The sequence below is a fragment of the Juglans microcarpa x Juglans regia genome, chromosome 2S (assembly GCF_004785595.1).
Source record: "Juglans microcarpa x Juglans regia isolate MS1-56 chromosome 2S, Jm3101_v1.0, whole genome shotgun sequence".
NCBI classification, from domain to species: Eukaryota; Viridiplantae; Streptophyta; class Magnoliopsida; order Fagales; family Juglandaceae; genus Juglans; species Juglans microcarpa x Juglans regia.
In genome coordinates this window covers 15,401,064-15,424,888 of record NC_054597.1, presented here as the reverse complement: position 1 = coordinate 15,424,888, position 23,825 = coordinate 15,401,064, and the positions used below count along the sequence as shown (strand labels likewise).

The window sequence follows — 23,825 nt, the reverse complement described above, 5'->3', positions numbered from 1 at the left end:
CCTAATTGACCCATAGTCCAAATGGTGGGATGTGGAGAAGATAAGGACCTTGCTACCTGCCCAAGCAGCAAAAGAAGTAATAAAAATAATCCTAAGAAGCAGCACGTCTGAAGACAGGATCATTTGGGACCCTGAGCCACATGGAAAGTTTACTGTCAATAGTGCCTATTGGGTATTCAAAGAGGCTAAACAGAACAGGATGGAAGGTGAGGGCTCGAGAAATATGGGGCTACAAAAGCTTTGGAAGGACCTATGGAATCTAAAACTCCCAACTAAGATCAAGATATTTGCATGGAAAGCCTGCAAAGAAAGCCTGCCAACCAAGCACAATTTGGTGCAAAGAAAGGTATTGAGTGTTGAAACCTGCAGTTTCTGCAACATGGAGACAAAAGATGCAGCTCATGCACTATGCTTCTACCCCTTAGTAAGAGAAGCTTGGGAAACACACTTGCCTATTATCTTCTCATCTGACCTGCCAAAATAGTATGGTGACCTTGTTGGTTACATAAGTGGCTTACAGCAGAAAGACCAGCTGGAGGTATTCTTTTTGATCTCATGGAGCTATTGGCATAGGCGCAACTTAGCAACCTTTGAAGAAAAGTGTATCCACATTGATCAAACAATAGCTCATGCCCTGGCTGTCCAGCATGTCTATAAGGCAACCCATGGCCAACCACTAAAGAATGTGAGACACCATTGCAGATGGGGGTTTCCCCCTCTAGGAGTCTTCAAATTAAATGTAGATGGGGCTATCTTTCAGAATCAACATAGTGCTGGAATTGGGGTTGTTTTAAGAGATTGTAAGGGAGAGGTTCTTATGGCAGCCAGCAAAAAGGAACCAGCAATCAGGGATGCAACAAGTATTGAAAGGCTTGCAATTTTTAGGGGTTTACAGCTGACAGCTCATTTGGGTATCAAACACCTTATTATAGAAAGTGATGCCTTAACCTTAGTACAGGAATTGCAAAAGCCAGAACCCTCGATGACTTTGGTAGGTAATGTGATCAAGGATACTAAGGAGCTTATGAATTGCTTCCAAGTGTGTGAAGTTAGATTTGCTATGAGAACTTATAATGAGGTAGAACATAAGTTTGCATGGCATGTTAGTGATATTAGCCTATGGTGGGGTTCTTTCCCTGATGTAATTGCTCCAGCCCTATGGGCAAAGAGACAATTGTAATGCTAATATCCTTTGAATGAAAGGCTTCTTTCCATCGGAAAAAAAATCCCATGGTAGGGTTGTACAAACCCCGACGGCCAACTGAGCAAAAATAAAATGTGAAATATTTCCCTTCTTATTCTAGGAACTATTCTCGGAGCCCCGAGTGCACACAGGAAAGACCATGCAGAAAACCATTTTGCTTCCAAAGTGAGAAACATAAAAGTTGGTACCAACCCAAATAGAGTCCACAGTTTTACACCCGTGGTAAGGTCAGAACAGAACAAAAACAAAATGTCATGCCATAGGTTTTCAGAAGTCACATCATATCATAACATAGTATAGAATAGATTCAAAATAGAACAAATTCAATTCATCTTCATATAATCATGAACAAATTTTCATATTCACTCCTTTTGCACAGTTCAGAAATAAAATGACAAAAATAGCTCATATCTACACCAGTCAGGAGAGAAAATATTTTTTTCTTATACGGATTTTATGAGAAATGCAAATAAAATGATCGAGGTTGTTTTTAAGTTTTCTTTTCATAGCAAAAAATGCATAGTTTTCATAAAATCAACATCAATCCATTCATTTTATGGAAAGTCTAGTATAAGAACCCTGCTTACCTGTACTTTTTAACTTCTCTGAATTTTCTTATAATAGTGCCGAGGGGAATATCAGTGGTCACCTATAAAATATTCATGTAACTTGCGTATATTTCCAATCATACACGTACCTCATAATTAATACTCAAGAATTAAAAAAAATTTCTTTCTCCTAAAGTCTAAAATCCTCAAACCCAAAATATCATTACCAACCAAATACTTTGATTTTCGCATAGTTTCTCCAAACAATTGCACGATTAAAACCTAAGATATTAAAAATCTATGTTTTCCTAAATCCCAAAATTAATCTAACCTTTTGTGGGCGCGAATTCTCAAAAATGGATAACCTCCATTAAACCCATAATGCATCGATGTAAAACCTCAACCCATCTAAAATTTCATAACTCATAAAACCTATCTGCAAGGCCATGGCCCATTTCCAATATACATACCAACCTGTAATGAGGGAACAAACTAATTTACTTGAGAGGGAGGGGAAGAGAGAGAGAGAGAGAGAGAGAGAGAGAGAGGTCACTTGCGTAGAGAGGGTGATATTTTCACAGTGCTTGGAGGGATTCGCATTGTCTAGTCGTGGTGGTGGTGGAGGATGGTTCGTGATCGAGTGTGGGTGAACAGTTGCTGGTGGCCAAAACCAATGGCATGGAGAAAGCCGCTTACTTACTCTATTTTGAGGAGCCAATAATAGGGCCCCATTTGGTTGATGCGTAGAGGAACTGGGTTTGTTGGCATGGAGGAGGACTATGACTGAGTTGTGGGGGAATTGGTCGGCCTAGGTTGAGGATAAGGGTTGGCTTCACCATGGCTGAACGTACTTGGCAGCAATGGAGGATCGGGTTCTTGGTGCAGGTGGTTGTGCAAGGCAGTGGCTCTGAGTGGTAGGTTCAAGGTGGCTAGGCAACTGTGATTGTGGGTGGGTTGACGGCATGCAACCGCAATTTGTAGTTGTGGGCATACAAAGTTGTTTCCTTACCACAGTAGCTGATTGGAGGCCGTAAGGGTGCTGGGCTTGTCATGTGGGGTTGCTGCATGGAGAAACTGGGTGGCTCATGTGGAGGAGCTTGACAATGGGGCAACCCTACAGTGGTGCATCGGCAACTCTAGTTTAGAGGTTGAAGATGATCAAGATGTGCATGAGGGTTTATGGGTGAAGTGTGTAACGTGTACAATATAGAATTGCCATGAACCCTAGTGGGAAGGAGACGTGCATGGCATGGGAGACATGCATGGAGTCTAGACCTAGTTCTCATGGGCTTGGATTTTGGTTCTGGCCCACATCTTGGGTAGTGAATGGACTTGACAATTGGGTTTGGGTCGGCTAGGGTAGCCCAAATACTCTCTTTGTTTCGTCCGTATTTTCATGGGTCGAGTATTTAATAAATACAAATGGACCTCAACTCAACATCTAAAATAACCCAACTTGTCCCATAAATTTTTCGTGCTGATTACTAAATAAATAGATTCCACTTGGTCCATAAAATATTAAATGATTTTTACCTAATTTTCAATCACAATGAAAATTCCTATTCCACAAAATAAATATTTGTGGCCCGTGGCCTATTCAAAATTACTCGTTAAATTTCAAATGGGCTTCCTATACATATTAACCTAAAAAACAAATTATAGAACTAGTGCTTGGCTTAGGCAGTGGAAGTCGAGAGATTTTGCCAATTTAGTTCAAGTTGACTTGATGGTCGAACAATATGCCACAAAATTCAAGGACATGGAATGTTTTGGCCAACATCTTATAGCCAGGGAAGAAATGCGTGCGGAGCATTTCCAAGATGAGTTACAGCTATAATGATCCGAAAGAAATTTGATCCTTGATTTTTAGGCAACAACTCTTGAAAGAATACAACCATATACCTCACATTCAAGTTCTAACTAAATCTAAGCATCAAATCTAGCATATCATGGAAAATATTTAATTAAAATCAACATTGAACCCGAGAGCCTCTAGTTTATGCTTAAACTCAGACTCTTGCATGTTCTTCAAAAATCCAACAAAGACCTAAGTTATAAAGTTTCAAAAACTCATTCTTAATCCTTATATCTAAGGTTTAAAAAGGAATTCATAAAAATCATGGCCATATAATCAGAATCCTGAAGCTAAAATCACAACCTAAACCAAACATAACTCACTTTGCACCAATTGCTTTCTGCCACCTAAAGGTCATGCAAAAATCATTTTAGATTTAGTATAATCTTGAGTATAATCATGTATACACTTCATCAAATCAAGATCCACACAACTTCTCAAAACAATTTTACAAAACTTCCAAAGTTCATGACTAACATTAAAACCGAACCTCTCCATCATCAATATCAGTTGTCATCCCACAAAACTCCAAGAAAACTTAACCAATGCTAACCCAAGTAATCTAGACTCAATACTAAACAAAATGGAAGATATTTGAGCCATAGGGAAAACTTACAAAATCTTAGAATGAAAGAGACACAAGCTGCCAAAATTTTCTCTCAACCTCTCTCTCAGTTTTCTCTTGGAAGAAGATGACAAATGTGCAAGTGTGGGGATTTAAATGGATGAGCCATGGGGTATAGGGCTGACTTGGTTGGTGAGTGAATGACATTTGAGGTGAGTTTGACTTTTGAAAAGTGTGAGAAAAGCTGAAGGGAATGGCTTTCTTTGACTTTTGAGTTTGACATTTGAGGCGAATTCAAACCTTGGTACAATCCTAGCGTTTGAGTTCGCTTTCTTTTTCCTTGCCCCGACTCCTCTCTCTCCATTTTCCCTCTTGTGTGCAAAACCCCAAAGGCTCCCTCTCAGTTTCTTAGTCTTCCTCTCATTTCTCTTTGTCTCATTCTCCCAGTCTTTCTCTCATTCTCTTTGTCTCTCTCTTGCTATGTATGCTTCCCTCCTCTCTCTCTCTCTCTGTGGCAACCCCTCATTTCTCTCTTTTGTATTGTGCACCCGTGAGTTACCTACGGACGCCTGCTCCCGCTCGTGGTCTGAGTACCTTGCCCATCCCTCTCTTTTGTCTCTCTTTATCCTGCTCTCTCTCTCTCTCTCTCTCTTTAAATCCCTAGTTCTCCATCTTGCAGATGCCTTTCCTTGGTTTCAGACCAAGAACGACAAAGGCCATCGAAGTCAATGTGTGACTCGCACCGGCAAGACCACCTCGAACATCTCTAGATAGCAGCAGCTCACTCTTGAACCCAATCAACCACTGCAAGGTGGTAAGTGATGCTCGGTATCAAACTCCAAAAATGTTGTTGTTAGGATTTAAAATTTTTGTGTGTTGTTAATCACTATTGTACAAGCCTTTGAGATGTTGAAAATAGATGATTGTGCTAGTTTATTGTTCATATTTTCATTCTTGGGTCTCTATTACGTGGGTTGTGAGATTTTTGTTGTTAGTCTCTAGTTTGTTGAAAATCGGATTTGATGAATTGTTGCTTAATGTTGATTTGATTTCTCTTGTTGCTTGGATTGAGGAATTGGTTGTGTTTGGTCTCTGGTATTGCCTTACACCTTTGTTGCATGAATTGTGTAGTTGTTACGGTTGGTATTTGGTTTGGGTTCTTGGTTGAGCCATTGAAGCATGGGTTTTAATTTTGCAAGGGGATGGTTGTTGGTTGGGAGTTGTAACTAATTGAGGAAATGTTTGTTGACGGTTGTAATCCACAGGATGATGTTATGGAAGTGTGAAGTTAAGTTGTTGCTACATGACCTTGTGTTGATTGGGTTTGTGATGGTATGGTTGTTGTTGGATGCAAAATGCTGTTGTGAATCTCATGTTTCATTTCCTATTGTTGCCGAGTTACGCTTTATGGGATTTTCCCTCATTCGCACTTTTTTCAGGTTGTAAATGGTTGTTAGGATTTTCGAAATTTACAATGATCTTTAACCTATTAATTCTTGCTGGGAATTTTCCTCATTCGCACTGTTATTTAGCCCGTAAACGGTTGTTGGGATTTTTGATATTTGTATTGATCTTCACCCTATTAATGCTTGCTAGGATTTTCCCTCATTCACACTGTTTTTCAACGTGTGATTACCTGATGGAATTTCTTACATATGGACCATTTATAACATCTAATTGTTTGCTGGATTTTTATCATTGAACTATTTTATAACATGTAATTGTTTGCTGAACTTCTTACCATCAACTGTAACTTAGCATGTAAATTGATCATGAAATGTTGCTAGGTTTATAGGTTAAATGGATTATTTTATATCCAATCGGTATGTGTACTTATGTTGTAATAAATGAGTTTTACGTGGGTGTGTGTATCATGACTCCAAGTCGAGATGGGGCATTATCTCGGTGGAGCTCCTATGGTCACTTGAGAGCGTATGATACTGAGTAACCTCTCTTGGATTGCCGCTAGACAGTAACAAGCTCTGGCGAGACGGTAACACTTTTAGATCAAAGTCATGGCCTTTCTAATGGCGGATGTCAGAGGATGGCATGGACAAGGATGGGGCACGAAGCCAAGTGTTGCTCAGAACGAAGTCAGATGCATGGTCCTTACTTATGGTACTGTGGCAAATAGAGCAAGGGTGTGGGAATGGTTCATTTATGAGTGACCGTGGACATTAATGAAATGGATGCTTTAAAACTGGATTTGAGTATGTTTTCAACTTGCTCAGAAATTGTGTTGAGTGCTTGAGCTTTGTTACGCAGTAAAATTTGGGGGGAAGTTGATTGTTGCTCAGATATGCCTAATTTAGTTAAATGTGCACATTTTTTTTTTCCATTGGCATGCTTCTTTGAGTGTCGGTCATAGTTTCACATAATTAGATTTTTCAAAATTTCACTCTAGTAGTCCCACTATAGTTTCGCTCCTAAGGATCGTAGACTTTGATGTAGATATAGACTTTGGTAGTAGTTATGGACATGGAGATCCAGCACGATCAGAAGATTGATGATCGGGGGCTTTTCCCTACTCTTTTATGTTGTTATGTTTAAATTTCTTGGTCAACTAGATGACTGTAAAAATTTATTTAACTTTTGACTCAGAAACTTGTAACTTATGGGTAATGTCGTTATGATGTTATTAATTTTCTCTGGTACTGTTATTTAGATTTAGTGAAGGCCCTTTTTATTTTCTATCGTGAATTAATTGTACACTTTTTATTGAGCATGTGAACACACACTTTGTTATCACACACATGCGATGGGTGTATGTGACGACTTGATATTTTTACCCAAAAACCTTCACTTGTTATTGTATTTTTAGTTTTGGTTCGATTAGAATTGTGGCCCAATGGTTTGATTAACTAGGACTTTTTTAGGACATTACATGGGCCTAATAACCTTGGCATCCAAGCCCAATAGAGGCCCAAAAGGGCTAGGTGGTAATCAGCCATTGAAGGAGCAATTTGGGAATGAGGCAAACCCTAACTAGGGTTTAGGGCCATGTGGCGCCTACTTGGAAGAAGAAGGGTCATTTTTGCTCTTTCCTTAGGAAATCCCATCATTTGAAACCTAGGGAAGAGGCACTCTTGGTAAGCACCACGTTGTTGCTTGGCAACCATGCATGAGGACTTCTAAAATAAGCCAAAGGGAGAGAAGGGCATGGGAGAGTCGGCACACATAGAGCACATGCCCCAGTCACCCACTCACATGCCACTTGGCATACATGCAAGTCTATCCCTTAGATGCAATGAACCTAGATGCAAAAGTGGTAGAAGGGGAAGAGGCGCATGGGAGATGTTAAAAGCCACACGCACAAGTTCTCAAGAGGCCTTAGGGTTTTGGCCAAGGGACTTCACACCTACCTAGGAGAGACCAGCCAATACTTTGCCAAGTGTCATGGCATGCACTAGGAATGAGGCTTTTCTAGAAGAAGATGATGAAGAAGAAGATGAAGGGTCTGCATAGGAAAGGGGCACAAAAACTCACCAAGATTCTAGAAGAATTTTGGTGGGAAGAAAGGAAGAGGAAGGGATGGCAAAAGGGGCACAAACTCACATACAAGCCACTTGCCACTTGGCAAGCATACACACGCCTAAACCTAGGTTTTGGTTTAGGATTTTGTTAAAAGACACACATGCCCCAAAGGTTCATTGAATCTAGACACAAGAGGAGGACGCAAACAAACTTTTAGGATTTCGGATTAGGGCAAGAAGACGCCATTTTTCATGCATGAAGAAGAGTCTTTTGATTTTCCAAAGCAAGGCAATGATCATGAGGAAAAGTGGGAAGTTTTGCCCAAGAGAGGAAGGGCATGCCACATGGCGCTCATGCACATAGACTCTTGAGTTTCCAATGTCAGAAATGATGATAGGGGAAAGAGAGTATGTGGAAAATTGAGAAGTATTTAAGGACTTCTTTTAGGGGTCAGCAACAACACCCCCAAAGAAGACACCCAAAAGTCATTTTGTGTTTGCGTGAACTTCTCACCTCCCTTTTCTCTCTAGCACGTCCACCGTAGGGGAGGAACAAGCACTTTTCTTTCTATTTTCTCTCCAACCAAAACATTACCTACACTCTACCATCTCCACCCATCCAACCACATGGTAACAACCACTAAATCTCTACTATGTTCCTTTCATCAAAACACACACGTTCACTGGATTCTCTTGGGAAGAAAGGGTTCGATTAGAGTGAAGGGAGACACAGTCCATCCCGAGACTTGAAGGAGATTGGAGTGGCTAGGGATTTCGTTTGATTATTGTTAAACCATGGAAGAACTAGGGTTTTCCTCAAGAAGACGACCAAACCACCACTAGCATATACATGTGAGCATGGGACCTTGAAGGGAAGAGAGACCACGACCACCAAACTAGGGTTCCATTCTTTAAAAGGTTTCGGCCATAAGAGTAATGATCACAAACGGCTATGCCATCTCTCACACGTCATGCAACACCATGATCGAGCCTTGTCAAGAAACATGAACATCATTCGGCCTAGGGCAACCTCTTCTAGGCTGAGAACATGGAAAACCTATCTAACCTTGGAATAAGCTCCACAACCATGAGGGAGTAAAACCCTAGACAAGACACACACACCTACACCTACTCGAGCTAGGGTTTGTGTTGATTACTACGTCTAATGGTTCAAATTATATTTTTAGCTTGCTTGATCAGGAAAATTATATTGTTTCGGATAATTGTAAATAGACTCTCAACCTATTTTGGATAATATTTGTATATGCCACGTGAACTTTGTATTCTTATTTGCTATCATATGCACTCATTGATTGATGATAAGCTCTTGCTATGTAATGCCTTTTAATTGGATTTACATGATGTTTCGTGCTATGTTTACTTATTCATGATGTTTTCAAATATGCTTAGAAATATTGGTTCAAGTTGTTTGTTATAACATATTTTTGTAACTCTCAAATGATTTGGCCATGTATATATGTTCGGGTTTAAATATTGCTATTCTACTTTGGTACGTGTCGAGTGCTATTACCTATTCTTGTAAACTGGGTAGTCGAATGTTCTAATATGTTTTACCCGTAACTTGAGATATTCAATGTTTGGTTACATGATTACATGACTCTCGACATTTACATGTTCATATGATTCATGAAAAGAAAAGTGTCACAAGTTCATGTCACATGCATTTGGGTTGTGTACTGTTTTTCAAAGAAAAGAGTTTGTTCATGTTTTATCATGACCCCAAATGCTAGGACGGGGGAAAGTCCTGGTGGAACTCCTCTGTCCACTCTGGAGTGCATAAATTAGAGTGGTGGCCCCTAGCTCAACAAAGTATCATCGGGGGACCTCGAATGGATCCTTGTGGAAAGGATACCGGAGCAGGGTAGCACCTAAAGCTAGTGGGTGCCACATGTGTTATATGCGGTAAAGGCGAAATGGCAAACTGCCGCATAGTTAAGGATTATGACATAGTCACCATGGTCAAGTGGGCAGTTGGATGATACGGTAACTAGCAGGGAACCAATGGTGAATAGGGGAGCCGTGAGGTATCCAAACTACAGTTTACAAGAAGTGACAAGGCAATGAATTAAAGATGTGTTATATGTATATTGTTCAATGTGCAAAAATGAAAAAGATGTTTTATTTAAAAGTTCAATTGCATAAACCAAGTTTTGTGCCAAGTACATGTCCATGCATTCATTTCATGGTTTACCTTTATATGTCTGTGGTATGTTATCTGTTTATTTTATGAGATTTCTCAAAATCTCACCGTGGTAGAATTCACTACCATTTCTAATCCGAAATGGTAGAAGTTGTTACAAGACAAGAGACTTGACATGGGGAAGCGTAAGAGGCTATTACCCTAGATAGTCAAGGAGGCCCCGAAGAGCCTTGAGCACTCGGCAGAGCCATCCTTAATGGAGAGGCTAAAAGCCGTTGAACAGTTCATAACTGAAGTGCTACAACTCTTTGAGGAGCTGAGAAAGATAATAAACAAGGACAAGAAAAAATAGAGAAGGCCTTGTAGGATTTTACGATGGATCTTAAAAATTTGTAGTGCAAAAGGGAGTTATGGTTTACTTTTGGAGATTCCTATTGTTTTTGAGAGATTTCATAACACTCTTTATTTTGAGAAAATTTGAACAATGAAATCTTTTGGGACATTTAGTTTTTATGGTACCATGATATTTTTGGCAAAAATTGCTCTAAATCTTACTTGGATTTACATATATTTCCGCAGCAATTTATTGGATACTGCTAGAATACAAAAGGTGCATTACATTTTAACTGTTATGTACAGGGATATGTAGCCTTCAATTATATGTCTTGATGCTTCAGTCACCGTCCAATCCCAAGCAGGGGCTGGGGGCTTCATAGTGTATGACCTATGCAACCAACAACTTGACGTCACGGCTTTTGCCAAATCACAAGTAGGACTCGAGAGTTTCACGGTTTCCTTGAAATCATCAATTTACGTTAGTTTTTGCCTACTTACGAAAAAATTGACTTGGAGATTTGGAAGTGATTTGAATTCCAATTTTGGCCAAATTTGCAATAGGACTCTTGTTCAGCTAGGTATTCAATTGTAATTATGTAATAATTAAACATTTTTCTTTTCAGGCAGAGTAAGTTGTGACGCCCCTAGATTTTGCTTGGGATCAGACGGACATCCGAAGCATCGATATATGCAACACAAGGATACCTGCTCCCGTTCATGACATATAAGATGCAATGTTCCTAATATGCATCTGGCATTATGCAATATTAGCAGGGGATATTTTCTTTTTTTTTAGCAATACTATGCACCAAACTTATAATATTCAAAATAGTTAAAACATAAACCATGCATACTTAAAACATCCACAATTACAGCACAGGTCTCAGAAGACTATAATCTCAAAATAATAGAGACTTGACTCCATAATTATATTGCTCAAAAAATACTATTGGGCTAATTCGTTGAGTAACTCGTGTAACTCGACTAATGATGCCGGAATACTATTCAAAGACCTAACTATGGAGGCTGCAAGCTCCGTGTTGCGTCTACGGCATCTAGTCAACCTCCTCCAGTCTGCCAGTGTCTACTCCTTGCTCTGATCTTGACACATCGCCTACCATTCAAGGGGAATGGTAGTTGGGACTACTATTGTGAGATTGATTACAAATATTAGTAAGTTAACACAAAACTTCCACACAGGTTAATGATGCATGCATGACAGTAAAAGCATGAATTCATAATCAAAGTCATAAGTAAGCATAGCATAACTTGACATATAGTATGGCATAAATGACATAACTTAAACTGAAACTGAAACTTAGCTTGATGTGACATGGCATGTATGTGAACTTAAAACATAACATGGACTAGCAACATAGCATGAACGTGAACTTGAGACATAACATGGACTAGAAACATAGCATATATGTGAACATACATAATTTGAACATGAACTTGAATATAACATAAACCTGAGCACAACATAATATAAACGTGAACATGAAACATAACGTGAACGTGAACATGACATAACATGAACGTGAACTTGAACATAACATGAACATGAACATAACATGACGTAAACATGAACTGAAACATATTCTTGTTTTATGGGGTCACCATGATTGAGTAATCTTATCTCATGGAGTTACCATGATTGCATATTCTTATTTCATGGGGTTACCATGATTGACATGAACTTGAAACTTGACATGAACGTAAACTTAAACATAACATAACGTGAAACATGATTTGAATGTGAAATACATGAACTTGGAATCTTATTCAATAGACTTAATTAATAAAAATGACCATACGAGTGCTACACGGGTCCCCTTGAACTGTGTGTCCTTACTGATTACTGCATCATAACATAAGTGTCTATACCAGCTGTGAGTGCGTTATTATGTACTCCACAGTTGTTGTGGCCCCACGCATTCTACGTGTCACAATTGCTGTGTCTTACGTAATGTATGTTCCACAGTTGTTGTGGCCTCATACTTCATGTTCTATAGTTGTTGTGGCCCCATGAATTGTTTGTGCCACACCTGTTGTGGACACACGGAACATAAAATGTGGCTCCATCGGCGATAGTGCTTGGCGCGCTTCGGTGACCTGCTAGTTAGGCCACATTCGCTACCTGTTGACTCTACTTTGTCAACCTACGAAATTTCACACCTATTTAGACACTCCATCTTGAATTAAGGAGTTCCACTAGGATATTACCCTATCCTAGCACTTAAAGTCTTGATTGACATGAATAACTTAACTGGCGTACATGACATTTCTTAACGTGACATAACATGAACGTAAGATGACATATATGACATACTTTAAGACATAAATACAACAGACAATATTTCAGAAATATAACAGACAATATAACAAACAATATTTCGTAACATGTCATAACATTTGACAATGAATATTATGTGACACAAAAAACATGTAACAGATCACATATGTAATATGACATACTTGCAATAGATAGTAAAATGAGACAGATTATAATGTGTAACAGATAAGTATTTCATGATAGAATAATTCGTGTAATAGATAAACATGTGATGATATGGCATGACATGGCATATATAACAACATACGAACATAAATGTAATTCTCTTACCCATCACACATACACAGTAAACTGATAGAAAGTTAAGAGCTAACTTACCTTGATCGTCGCGTTATACGAGAATAAAGCGTGAAACACGAGGAACTATAAGAGGATATTCTAAAAGTTAGAAATTTAATTACTAGTAATTAGAAAAGTGAAAAATGACAACTTAGAGTAAAATTACCATTTTACCCTTTACATGTGGTAAAATGACCATTTTACCCCTAACTTAGGGATTTCACATCCTAATTCCAAAATTTACCAAAATTTACATTTCTCATGTAAATTCTTTTCTAAACTCAAATATCAACTCAAAAAAATTTAAAATCATTCACAACTATGAGAAACTCACAATGGCCAAAATATTCATAGGTCATTTCTCTTGATTTTGGTTGCAATTTCTTCCCTCTTCAAAACCCATAATTAAACCAAAATTTTGTAACAAGGATCTTCCTATCCTAAGTTTAAAAATACAATTAAAATATCCATTAAGAAAAGCTAATCATCAACACCGAACTTTTTGTAAAAAGACCCAAACTTTTTAACAAAAAGTAAACCCTTAAACCACAAGTTTTGACCTTAATAAAAACATCTCCAAGAATTCTAAAAAAAATCAAATCTTACTTATAACATATTCATAACATCATCCTAAGATCAACCATGCTTTAAATCATAAAAAAAAGAGTCACCAAAATCACAAAACAACACTTGGAGTTTTTGGTTTTACCCTTAGTCCAAAAATAGAAACTTTTCTCTCAACGAACTTGGATCAATCTCTTGATCCATAGCTTAAAGACATGTGATCTTCAAACTAAAGCATCTTATAGTTTAACAATGTGTCCTAAAGGAGATCCAACCATCAAACTTAAAATCACGTGGTTAAAACTCAATAAAATATGGATCTAACCCAAAAACATCAAATCTTAGGCCTAACCGAAATCCTCTTGCATAGAAAAATCATATCTTTAAAACTAATACTAAATATCTTCAAAATAACATCATAACATGATATACGAGGCTTAGAATCATCATATAAAAATATCAAAGCCTTTGTAATAAGATCAAATCATGAAATATTCAAACTTTCCCAAATCAACAACTGTATTTCCACTTCCAGTTTTTAAGTTTCTAAATCTAAGGAAATTTATCATCAAAAGCTTTATCCATGCAACAAAACCTCAATTAACATTTATAAACACATGCTAACAATACTCCATAAAATTTTCGGACCAAGATTTGTTCATTAGCTTGGTCAAAAATTCTAAAACATAACATACTCTCCAGTTTCACGTCTAGAATGACCTTTCCATGCTAAAATACTTTAGATTGATCAAATGAGCATGAAATGAGACTAATATGATATCCACGGAAACTACACAAAAAGACGAACAACTTTTATGAAGGTGTTATTCTGTGAAAATACTTACAAAGGGTCAGAAAATGCCCCGTAAAAAGATGCAGAAATCTGCTCGAAAGAGCTCTTTTGAGTTTCTCTCTAAGAAAGGGGTGAAGAAGTGATAAAATGGAGTGAAATGTGCCTTGTACGACTTTAGACTCATGGAGGGGGAAGTTATGGGCTTGAATGACCCTTGATTGGAGTTGGCTATGTGACATAAAGTGGGGAATAGTGAGGGGTAAGGACTGCCTGCAGCAACTGTGAGAGATGGAGGTTGATGGAGTGGATTTCTCCTTCACATCAAGGCACTATTGGGTGCAGCTAGTGGTAGTGGATGGTCTGCCATGTGGGGGAGGAAACTACTTCAAGAAGCTTTGCCAAGGTGGCCAAATTTGTGGGCCTTGGTGGGCCCCAACCAAGTGGGCTTCAATTTAGGGTTTAAAGGGGGTTTGGTTAATGTTTGAGATGCTATCAAGCCTAAAACCAATTTTTCTTAGCCCAATCAAATTTTCAAGGTTTAAAAGGTTGGATAAAGATGTCATAATAAGGATTTGATTAATTAATAGCATGTGGAAGTGGAAGTTTTAGGGTTTGGAAAACTATTTAGGGTTTCGGTTTCAACCAAGTTTTTGGGGTTTCAATTGGATTCCAACCATTTAGGGTTTCGCTAGGATTGAAACATTCTTTGGTTTGGCACAATTTGGTTGATTAGATGAAACAAATTTGTGCTTAGGTGGCACGATCTCACACATTGATTTTCTCACAAATCTATCTTATGGTTCCTCTTTGTGCCAAGTTTCTAATACCATTCACTATGTGTGGCTAAGATCTTGCCAAATGTCCAAATAAAACTTCTCTAATCTAATTTAGAGATTCCACACTGTACTGGGTGCTCTTATCGAGGTTATTATTCACTAAAAAAAAATATAATAAACTTAGTACTGAAAAATTCTAAATATTCATATTAACCTATAGTGAAAATCGTTTACCGAAATTCAACCTCGAAGTACCCCGAAAAATAATTTCACAATTTCGAATAGGCGTTTCGTCCGAAATTATGAAAATTGGCTATTACGCCATAAAATCCTAAATAATCAACTGAGTCTAATAGCGTAGACCATAACGCATTCTGACATTTTTAACTACCTTAAATAATTAAACTCATATTTCTACCAACATAGTGAGTGATAACATTGACTATGTTGACAGACTAAAACCTAAGCGATTGGTCGATTCGTAAAAATTTAGGAGTTTTCACTAGGTTCCTAAAGTCAATAGAAATTCCACTAGTGAATTTCTAACGGGCTGTTACATAAGCATAATTTAGTATTTCCATAGCTATTTGAGCTCAATTTATGAGCTTCATCGGATAGTTCCAATTTTACAATAATTACTTTATATTGCCAGAGTTTTCCATGTGTCTTGAAGTCTTTTTTCAATTTCAATATTTTAATTTTTGTTGATAACTAACTGTCAGAAATACTAATGATACGCAGATAATTAGGGCAACAATTTGATGCTTTCAAGAGTTCAGGAGTCAAATATTCAAGTTGAAAACATAAGAAACAATCAGTAAACGAACCAATATTGTATGGGATTTGATTTGGAACTACTAGAAAAGCAAATGAACCATGATGATCTTGTAAGTAAAGTATATCTCTTTATTTTGTTACCCTTTTCATTTCTGGCTAGGTTTGGATATAAAGATAGTTTCAACTTATCTCAACTTATCTCATCTAATGATTATAATTTTTTCAAATTTTCATACAAAATACGATAAATAATTCAATTTTTTCAAATTTTAAAATAATAATAATATTAAAAAATAATATTTTATTCAACTTTTAACTCTCATCTCATTTCAACTCTCTGTCGATCCAAACCTCACCCAAGACTCTAATTAACCTAACCATGAGTTTGGAACTGAGTGTTACATCAGAACCAACCAGACTGTTTTGCATAGGCACATAAAACATTCATATTACATTATTATTTAATCATTACAGAGTTTCGAATGACATGCAAGGTGCACATCTACTCAGGGTAAGAATTATCTTTGTACAATTCTACAGCTCACTCTCACCTTTAAGCTCATTAGCCTTTTTGCATATACATTGCTGACTTGTCTAAGGCATGCACAAGCTTTAATGTGAGAGAGAGAGGTGGCCAAATCTTCAATGATATCCTAGAATAATTAGTCTGTTTTTGTCTCAGCTAGAGATCTGGTCTTCATTAAAATAAACAGTCCTTATTCCTCCCACTGCCTTTATGTTTCTCCTAAAAATATCAATACATTAATTTGGCTATGCATCCATGCTTGCATAGCAAGGATCGCTATTCTTCATCCCCATCCAGTCTTTTTTCCATCCTTTCTATCAAGAAATAAAAGAAGACACATCATGGACTGCAAAATGAGGAAGTAGATCATGAGGAGTGCTTGACCCATTTTGGTTGCCCTGCTCAAAGCATATCAAGGAAGAATTATAGTACTCAAAGAGGCCATTTTTCCTAAGACCAGTACTCCCATGTCCATTTTGTCCCTTCAATTTTGAGGAAAGCGACTCCTTAATGAAAGAACCGCACTGTCGCGGCTGGGTTTGATAGAAAATTTTTGACACCACCAACTCTCCATCTGTCTCTTCTTCATTATTTCCAAGGTGGTATTGGTGCATTACCCAGTTGGTTTTCTCAGGCTTTCTTTGCTTTCCATAGTTGGTGTAGAGCACGAGTATCTTTTTGAAACCTTTGACCTTGCCAATGACGAAAATTGGCCTGGTCTTGCCTGTTTTGTGCCACCTTGTCTCGCTACCTTCCATCTCTGTGTGCACCTTTCTCCTTTTCCGAGTTCCCGTCGTATATGCTTTTGATGGTCGGTGAAAGTAGTGCCGGACTTGGCCATCTTTGCTTACTCCTGCATCATGACGATGGAGCACCTAATTAAAGACATTATAATACTACACGTGCTTTTCTGTTTTAGTTGGCAGCTGTAACTGCTAGTTATTTTTTGTTCTTTTCCATAAATATCTAGTTGAAGCCAATGCCGAATCATAAACAGAATAGCAAAGGGGAAAGGAAAGGAGTAAAGAACAATTAGGAGGAAGAAGAAGAAAAATAAGAAATCAAAGCATATTATTGTTATGTAAAAAATGTCCCGTATCATCTTCAGAGACCAAAAATCTCTAAGGTGCAGTTCGGATAGTGAGATGAAATGAGATAGTTTAAATGAAAGTTGAAATTTGAATAAAATATTATTAGAATATTATTTTTTAATATTATTATTATTTTGAGATTTGAAAAAATTAATTTGTTTATTATATTTTATATGAAAATTTATGAAAGTTGTAATGATAATTAGAAGAAATAAGATGAAACTTTCATCTCTAACAATAAACCTTCCCAAAATTTTTCGTTCAATTATTTTATATTGTACTAGCATGCAATCTCTAGCAATAAACTGTCGTTTGTTGCAATTCAGAAAAAAAGTCTTTTTTGTTTGTTTCATGCATTATGTTTTTTCTGTTTGGGAAGAGTCGTAACAACATGCATATTGTTAGAATTTTAGACTGGGATTATTGGAAAATATGTGTATGTGCATATGTGTGTGTGTGTGTGTGTGTGTGTGTGTGTGTGTGAGAGGGGAGAGAGAGAGAGAGAGATGAAGTCTGGGTGCCTGTAATTCACCTGGCAACCTTTCAGGGTGGGTGTAGCAAATTCCATTCTCTCCATCAATAGTAGGGATGAACTCATCGAGAAGAGGGTGAAGCTTACGAGCATCAGACAGCACCTTGCCCTCCAGGTGTTCAAGAATTTCTTGATCAGATGGATCAAACTTAACACCCGCAGGTAGCCCCGGCAAATCGTGAAGTCTAGCCTATTATAAATTGTTATACTTGTATCATTATTTATTACAGCAAACCAGAGAAATTTGATGACATAAAAGAAAAAAAAAAAAATCGAAATCACCTGTAATTTATCTTGGCATTTAATCTGATAACCACATGTAGCACAAGTTCTAATCGGATAGTCTCTGCTATTTGCAGAAACGATTATGTTGTTGTCGCCACCCTCGTTGCATTGAGTCATTTCCTTGTTTTCTCCCTTGTGCGGGTGCCACCAGTGGAATTCCTTTATTGGTTCCTCGATCCAGCACCACTCACTGCTGCTCCAAATTTTAAAATAAACAAAATCCAAAGAAGGGAGAGATCAAGAAATAATAATTAAATGGAAAGCATGCAACTTGTCTCTTCTAACGCTTGTTCCCCTCATGCATGTTCTTGTTAAGGGCTGGAAAGGAATTAGATTCTTCCTCGCTTCATTTACTCTGAATGCTTGTCCTGGCTCCCTCCTTGCTCTTAGCCACTGGAAAGAGAGAGAGTGAGAGATCAGAGAGGATTGAAACCTTCCAAAATATAGCAAGCTGATGAAAACAAAATAAAGTTTTAAAAATATATATATTAACGGTGCCTTGGATCTCAAGTTTAGATTTGCTTGCATATATTATAAATATTCAAAAGCTTGTAGAACAATATAAGTAGTTTTGGGTCCATTTTACTCTGACTAATGGGAAATTTATATCGATAAAACGGATTTCAATTTTGAACAGGAGACTAAAAGTTGGGGAGATGTTTGAGTGGCGATTGGGCAACCGAATATGAGCGAGAGAGAGAGAGAGAGAGAGAGAGAGAGAGAGAGAGAGAGATTAGGTCCAATGTCGTCCTAGAGTGTGCACAAAGTTAAAGTATAAATTCCATGCAAAGGAAAAAAACCAAAAAAAGAAAAAGGAAAAAAAGGCCATACGCTAGAAGCCAACCACAATCCTATTCCTTCACGTACACTTCTCATGCAAAGCAAAAATTAACCAGATCTCTCTCTTGCATGCTGATCTCTTGTCTCACTCGAGAGTACAAAAAATTTCACAATTTTAATAATGTAGGTGTAGAAACAATTTATGCTGCATATATATATGGCTAAGTTATAAATTTGGTTTCATGCATTAATTACGAAGATGGTAGAAAATAGATCACAATAATCTCCTACTTATTCTGCCTTCAATCATACACATGACCTTTCATCTCATTCATTAGCATTCTAATTAAAATGATTCACACGGAGAAAAAACTTATGTACTTTCGAATTAAAATGCACCTAAAACAGAACCATTACTAATTTGTAACATGCTTAATTAATTTCCAACCAAAAATTATGTTTAGATCGATAGCCATGATCGATCAGTACTAGTCTTGATAATGGTTGTATCCATATACATAGAAGACTTTCATATCAACTCGAGATTTAGAATATCAAGTGCTCAATAAAATGCTCAAGTGAGAAATTTTCTATTGAATCATTTGTTCATCTTATCTTCTGTCGTGCCTTTACAATGCTTCTATAGATAAATACATATGCTAATGATTTTCCAGAAAATCAGTATTAATGGATACCTGTCCTACCAGAAATGATCTCTTGTTTCCAGAAGATTCTTTTTGTTGATCCTCTATAGTGCCTTGTTGTCCTCTGCTGTGAATGGTTTGTTGCTTGTCGTGGTGCTAGTGGAAAATTCTTCTGATATTGCAGAGTTGTGACCTACCTTGGTATTATCCTTAACAGCCCCCCTCGATTCAAACGGCACTTATGAAACAGTGAGGTGTGATCGAAGAAGTAGAAACCGTGTTGCTGACAATGGTTTAGTGAGTATATCTATGACGCCCACAGATTCCGCTTGGGATCGAACGGACATCTGAAGCGTTGGGATATGCAACACAAGGTTACCTACCCCCGTTTATGACATATAAGATGCAATGTTCCTAACATGCATCTTGCATTATGCAATATTCGCAGCGGATAATTATTTTTTTTTGCAATACTATGCACCAGACTTAGAATATCCCAAATAATTAAAACATACTCCATACATAAAGACATACTAACAACTGAGATCACAACACTAGTCCAAAATAGTTGTGAACAAAAGAGTGTTGAAGATTGAACTCCACAAAATACAAGTAGTAATCTAGGGCAATTACATCTAAGTCGCACCATGCTTAGTCAACCGTTTCTAGTTGGTCAATCCTTGGTTCTTCTTCAGATCCTGTAACAAGATTTATCATTCGGAGGGAATGGTAGTTGGGACTACCACAGTGAGATTTGATTACAAATCTCAGCAAGTTAACAAAAAACCTACACACAGGTTAATGATGCATGCATGACAATAAATGCATGAATTCGCAATCAAAGTCAATAGTAAACATAACATAACCTGACATAACATGGCATGAAATAATAAGCATAACATGACTTGACATAACATGGCATGAGCTGACATAACTTGAACTAAAACTGAAACTTGGCTTGACGTGACATAAACTTGAAACTTGACATGAACGTAAACTTAAACATAACATAACGTGAAACATGACTTGAACGTGAAATACATGAACTTGAAATCTTGCTCAGTAGACTTAATTAATAAAGTGACCATACGGGTGCTACACGGGTCCCCTTGAGCCGTGTGTCCCTACCGATTACCGCATCATAACACAGGTGTCTGTACCAGCTGTGAGTGCGTTAATACGTACTCCACAATTGTTGTGGCCCCACGTATTCTACGTGTCACAATTGCTGTGTCTCACGTAGTGTATGCTTTACAGTTGTTGTGGCCCCATACTTCATGCTCCACAGTTGTTGTGGCCCCATGATTTGTTTGTGCCACACTTGCTGTGGACACACGTAAAGTAAAGTGGCTCCATCGGCGTTAGTGTCTGGCGTGCTCCGGTGACTAGCTAGTTAGGCCCCATTCGCAACCTGCTGACTGTACTTTGTCAACTTAGGGAATTTCACACCTATTAGACACTCTAGCGTGAACAAAGGAGTTTCACTAGGATATTACCCTATCCTAGCGCTTAAGGTCGTGATTGACATGAATAACTTAACGAGACTGTTCTCGAGATACACAAACTGTATTCGAGACGAGATGACATGAATACGAGAAGATAGAAGTCCTGACGTAGCGTAACGTGACATGAACGTAAGACGACAAACATGACATATGTCGAGACATAATGAAACAGACAACATTCCATAACATGACATGCATGTAACAGACAAAATTTTGTAACATGGAATAACATGTAACAGACAACATTTCATAACATGGCATAACATGTTACAGTGAATGTTACGTGAGATGACATATATGTAACAGATGGCATACGTAATGTGACATATTTGCAACAGATAGTAACATGAGGTAAAATATATTATGTAACAGATAAGTATTCCGTGACAGAATAATTCGAGTAAAAGATAAACATGAGATGACATAGCATGACATGGCATATAAAACAACATACGATCATAAAATGTAGTTTCCTTACCCATCACACATACACAGCAACCTGATAGTAAGTTAAGAGTTAACTTACCTCGATAGTCGCGTTCAACGAGAATATGCGCGAAAAACGAGGAACTGTAAGAGGGTATTCTAAAAGTTAGAAATTAATTACTAACAATTAGAAATGTAGAAAGAGGAAACTTAGAGTAAAATTACTATTTTACCCTCTACATGTGGGAAAATAACTATTTTACCCCTAATTTAAGGATTTCACATCTTAACTCCAAAAATTACCAAAAATTACATTCCTCATGTCAATTTTGTCCTAAACTCAAATATCAACTCAGAAAAATTTAAAATCATTCACAATTATGGAAAACTCACTATTGCCGAAACCTTGGAGTTTTTGGTTTTAAACATAATCCAAAACAGAAACTTTTCTCTCAACTACCTTAGATCAATCTCTTGATCTATGGCTTAAAGACATGTGATCTTTAAACTAAAACATCACATGGTGTAAAAATGTGTCCTAAAGATGATCCAACCATAAAACTTAAAATCACATGGCTAAAATTCAACAAAACATGGATCTAACCCAAAAACATCAAATCTTAGGCCAAACCGAAATCCTCTTGCATAGAAAATCATATCTTTAAAACTAATACTAAATATCTTCGAAATAACATCCTAACATGTATATAAGAGGCTTAGGATCATCATATAAAAGTATCAAAGCCTTTGGAATAAGATTAAACCACGAAATATTCAAACATTTACAAAACAAAAACTGTTTTTCCACTTTCAGTTTTCAAGTTTCTAAAGCTAAGAAAATCTATCATCAAAAGCTTTATTCAGGCAACAAAACCTCAATGAAAATTCTTAAACACATGCTAGCAACACTCCATAAAATTTTTGGACCAAGATATGTCCATTAGCATGGTAAAAAATTCCAAAACATATCATACTCTTCAGTTTCACGTACAGAATGACCTTTCCATGGTTAAAAATACTTTTGACCAACCCAATGAGCATGGATTGAGACTAATAAGATATCCACCGAAAGTAGACTCAAATGCGAACAACTTTTATGAGGAGTCATCGTGAGAAAATACTTACAAAGGGTCGAAAATGGCCACGCAAAAATACACAGAAATCTGCCCAAGAGAGCGCTTTTGGGTTTCTCTCTAAGAAGGGGGGAAAGAAGTGATAAAATGGAGAGAAGTGTCTTGCACGACTTTAGACTCCTGGAGGGGGAAGTTATGGGCTTGAAAGACCCTTGATTGAAGTTGGCTATGTGACATAAAGTAGAGAATAGTGAGAGGCATGGACTGCCTGCAATAGCTGTGAGAGATGGAGGTTGATGGAGTGGATTTCTCCTTCACATCAAGGCACTATTGGGTGCAGCCAATGGAAGTGGATGGTCTGCTATGTGGGGGAGGAAACTTCTTCAAGAAGCTTTGCCAAGGTGGCCAATTTCGTGGGCCTTGGTGGGCCCCAACCAAGTGGGCTTCAATTTGGGGTTTAAATGGGGTTTGTTTAGGGTTTGAGATGCTATCAAGCCCAAAACTAATTTTTCTTGGTCCAATCAAATTTCCAAGGTTTAAAAGGTTGGATAATGATGTCATGACAATGATTTGATTAATTAATAGCATGTGGAAGTGATTTAATATAGTGATTAAACACAATGCTAGAAATCGGATTAAAAAGGGTTTGGAGGCCAACTTAGGGTTTGGGGAAACCATTTAGGGTTTTGGTTTCAATCAAGATTTTGGGGTTTCAATTGGATTCCAACCATTTAGGGTTTTGCTAAGGTTGAAACCCTCTTTGGTCTGGCACAATTTGGTTGAACAGATGAAACAAGGTTTTGCTTAGGTGGCATAATCTCACACCTTGATTTCCTTCACAAATCTATATAAAGATTTCTCTTTGTGCCAAGTGTCTAATACCATTCACTATGTGTGGCTAAGATTTTATCAAGTATTCAAATAAAACTTCTCTAACCTAATTTGGACATTCCACACTGTGATTTTGAAAACACTGCATTGGTTGCGCTTATCGAGGTTACTATTCACTCCAAAAAAATTGCATAAAAACCTAGTATTAAAAAATTCTAAATATTCATATTAACCTATAGTGAAAATCGTTTACCGAAATTCAACTCCAAAGTGCCCCTAAAAATAATTTCACAATTTCGAACAATCGTTTCGTCCGAAATAATGAAAATGGGTTATTGCGCCATAAAATCATAAATAATCACCTAAGTCTAATGGCGTAGACCATAACACATTCTGATACTTCTAACTACCTCAAATAATTAAACTCATAAATCTAGCACCATAG

The 23,825-nt window shown here is 37.4% G+C and overlaps 2 protein-coding genes across 2 annotated transcripts; one reads left to right on the top strand and one right to left on the bottom strand.

The window, feature by feature from the left end:
* The first annotated feature begins 223 nt into the window (after positions 1-223).
* Positions 224-1,180, top strand: LOC121253410. The gene is made up of 2 exons (XM_041153425.1): positions 224-346; positions 485-1,180. The coding sequence occupies exons 1-2, from the start codon at positions 224-226 to the stop codon at positions 1,178-1,180; spliced, it is 819 nt and encodes a 272-aa protein (XP_041009359.1).
* A 15,138-nt stretch (positions 1,181-16,318) lies between these two features.
* LOC121251778 (NAC domain-containing protein 73-like) lies at positions 16,319-18,572 on the bottom strand. Its single transcript, XM_041151134.1, has 3 exons — positions 18,119-18,572; positions 17,837-18,026; positions 16,319-17,066 (listed from the first exon to the last, which is right to left on the bottom strand). Exons 1-3 carry the CDS (start codon positions 18,236-18,238, stop codon positions 16,531-16,533), a joined length of 846 nt encoding a protein of 281 aa, XP_041007068.1. The 5' UTR covers positions 18,239-18,572; the 3' UTR covers positions 16,319-16,530.
* Between the last annotated feature and the right edge of the window lie 5,253 nt (positions 18,573-23,825).

What these genes read in the sequence shown, in the direction of transcription:
- LOC121253410 (XM_041153425.1), top strand. Translation starts at nt 224, where the DNA reads ATGGGGCTACAAAAGCTTTGGAAGGACCTATGGAATCTAAAACTCCCA. An exon ending in ACAATTTGGTGCAAAGAAAG is followed by an intron (nt 347 to 484) that starts GTATTGAGTGTT and finishes CTGCCAAAATAG; the next exon opens with TATGGTGACCTTGTTGGTTA.
- LOC121251778 (XM_041151134.1), bottom strand. Translation starts at nt 18,238, where the DNA reads ATGACTCAATGCAACGAGGGTGGCGACAACAACATAATCGTTTCTGCA. An exon ending in AATGCCAAGATAAATTACAG is followed by an intron (nt 18,027 to 18,118) that starts GTGATTTCGATT and finishes AATTTATAATAG; the next exon opens with GCTAGACTTCACGATTTGCC. An exon ending in CCACCCTGAAAGGTTGCCAG is followed by an intron (nt 17,067 to 17,836) that starts GTGAATTACAGG and finishes GTCATGATGCAG; the next exon opens with GAGTAAGCAAAGATGGCCAA.